This window comes from Mandrillus leucophaeus, unplaced genomic scaffold (assembly GCF_000951045.1).
Source record: "Mandrillus leucophaeus isolate KB7577 unplaced genomic scaffold, Mleu.le_1.0 Scaffold52, whole genome shotgun sequence".
NCBI lineage: Eukaryota > Metazoa > Chordata > Mammalia > Primates > Cercopithecidae > Mandrillus > Mandrillus leucophaeus.
This window is the reverse complement of record NW_012105586.1, coordinates 1445182-1447271: the sequence shown is the minus strand read 5'-3', so window position 1 is coordinate 1447271 and position 2090 is coordinate 1445182. Positions and strand designations below refer to the sequence as shown.

Below are 2090 nucleotides of genomic sequence, written 5' to 3'. Positions count from 1 at the left end.
TTTTCAATCAGGTCACCAAGCTGTGGTCAAAATCCATTAATGAGTAAAGTTTTCTGAGCCCTTCAAGTTCTAGCAGGAAATATTCCCTAGCTACTATTATAAGACCAGAATGTTTTACAAAGGAAATTACCGTTCTAGACTTGGAATCAAAAACTGACACATCTGTCTTCTGTTCACATGATTCAATAATAAACCAATTGGCCGAATGTGGTGACTCAAGACTAATCCCAGCACTTTTGGAGGCCGAGGCGGGAGGATCACTTGAGCCAGGAGTTAGAGACCAGCCTAACCAACAGAGTGAGGCCCCATCTCTATAAAAACACAGAAATTTAGCCAGCTGTGGTTTTGTGCATTTGTGGTCTCAGCTACTTAGGGGGCTGAGGTGGGAGGATTGCTGGAGCCCAGGAGGCTGAGGATGCAGTGGACTATGATGCACCACTGCACCCAGCCCAGGTGACAGAGGGAGGTCCTGTCTCAGAAAAATAAATAAGTAAATAAATAAATAAATAAATAAATAAATAACAATGGACCAGTCAATCTTTCGTGGGAAGGCAGTGGGAATTGCTGCATCTTTTGGGTCATCCCTGGAAGTAGATCTTGAGGGGATGATAATACTTTCTTCAGGCTTTTTCCACCCTGCTGTAGTCGTTCATTTTTAGGCTTTCCCAGGTCCTAATACATGTGTGTCAACTGATACAAACCAGGTAACCCAGAGTCACAGCCTCCTGCGAGGATTCGAATTTACTCAGTAGATCGGGTGCAGTGACTCACTTCTGTAATCCCAGCACTTTGAGAGGCTGAGGTGGGAGGATCACTTGAGGCCAGAAGTTCAAAACTAACCTGGGCAGCATTGCAAAACCCTGTCTCTGAAAAACTAAAAATTAAAAACCAATAGAAAATAATGGGTGCTAGGGAGGATGTGGAGAAATGAGAACCCTGGTACACCATTGGTAGTTGTGTAAATTAGTACAGCTAGTATGGAAAACAGTATGGAGTTTCCTCCAAAAAATAAAAATAGGATTATCATATGAACCATAAATCCCACTGCTGGATATGTGTGTGTGTGTGTGTGTGTGTGTGTGTATGTGTGTATATATGTGTGTGTGTGTGTGTGTATATATATATATATAAAATATATCCAGGAGATATCTACACTACCATGTTGGTCAGTCTGGTCTCGAACTCCTGGCCTCAAGTAATCCACTTGCCTCAACCTCCCAAAATTCTGAGATTACAGGCGTGAGCCACTACACCTGGCCTGCACTCCCCTATTTATTGCAGCACTATCCACAATAGTGGATACGTGTCCACCAACAGATGAATGGATCAAGAAAATGTGGTAAATATACGCAATAGCCATAAACATGAATGAAATCCTGTCATCTGCAACAGCATGGATGAAACTGGAGGGCGTGGTAAGTGAAGTAAGCCAGATACAGAAAGACAAACATGGCATGTTCTCACTCATATTTGGGAGTTAAAAGCCATGAAACTTATAAATAGTAAAATGACGGTTATCAGAAGCTAGGAAGGGTGATGGGAAATGGAGAGTAAGAAGGGGATGGTTAATGGGAACAAAAACACAGATAGGAATAAGATCTAGGGTTCAGTAGCACAATAGGGCAACTGATGTTGACAATAGTTTATAGTAAATTTCTAGAAAATTAAAGCAGTGGAATTGGAATATTGCTAGCACAAAGAAATGATAAATTCTTGAGATGTTGGATATCCCCATTACCATGATTTGAACATTACACATTTTATGCTTGTATCAGAATATCAGGCCAGGTGCAGTGGCTCATGTCTAGAATCCCAGCACTTTGGGCAGCTGAGGCGGGTGGTTTGCCTGACGTCAGGAGTTTGAGACCAGCCTGGCCGACATGGTGAAAGCCCCTTTCTACTAAAAATACAAAAATTAGACAGGCGTGATGGTGGGTCCCTGTAGTCCCAGTTACTCGGGAGGCTGAGGCAGGAGAATTGCTTGAACCCAGGAAGCAGATTTCTAGAGACTTCTGATGTATAAATGTCTAAAACAGGTTGATCAATCATGGAAGACACCAGAAAGTTTCCATTCAGGTTCCATTTATTTA

General features: G+C 42.2%; 1 protein-coding gene across 1 annotated transcript in view; it reads right to left on the bottom strand.

Moving 5' to 3' along the window:
- Positions 1-12: 12 nt before the first annotated feature.
- PRAMEF10 (PRAME family member 10) overlaps positions 13-2090 on the bottom strand; it is an 11753-nt gene continuing 9675 nt past the window's right edge. Inside the window, exon 5 of the mRNA XM_011996632.1 lies at positions 13-20. Coding sequence (XP_011852022.1) covers positions 13-20 — 8 coding nt within the window. The remainder of the gene's footprint in view (positions 21-2090) is intronic.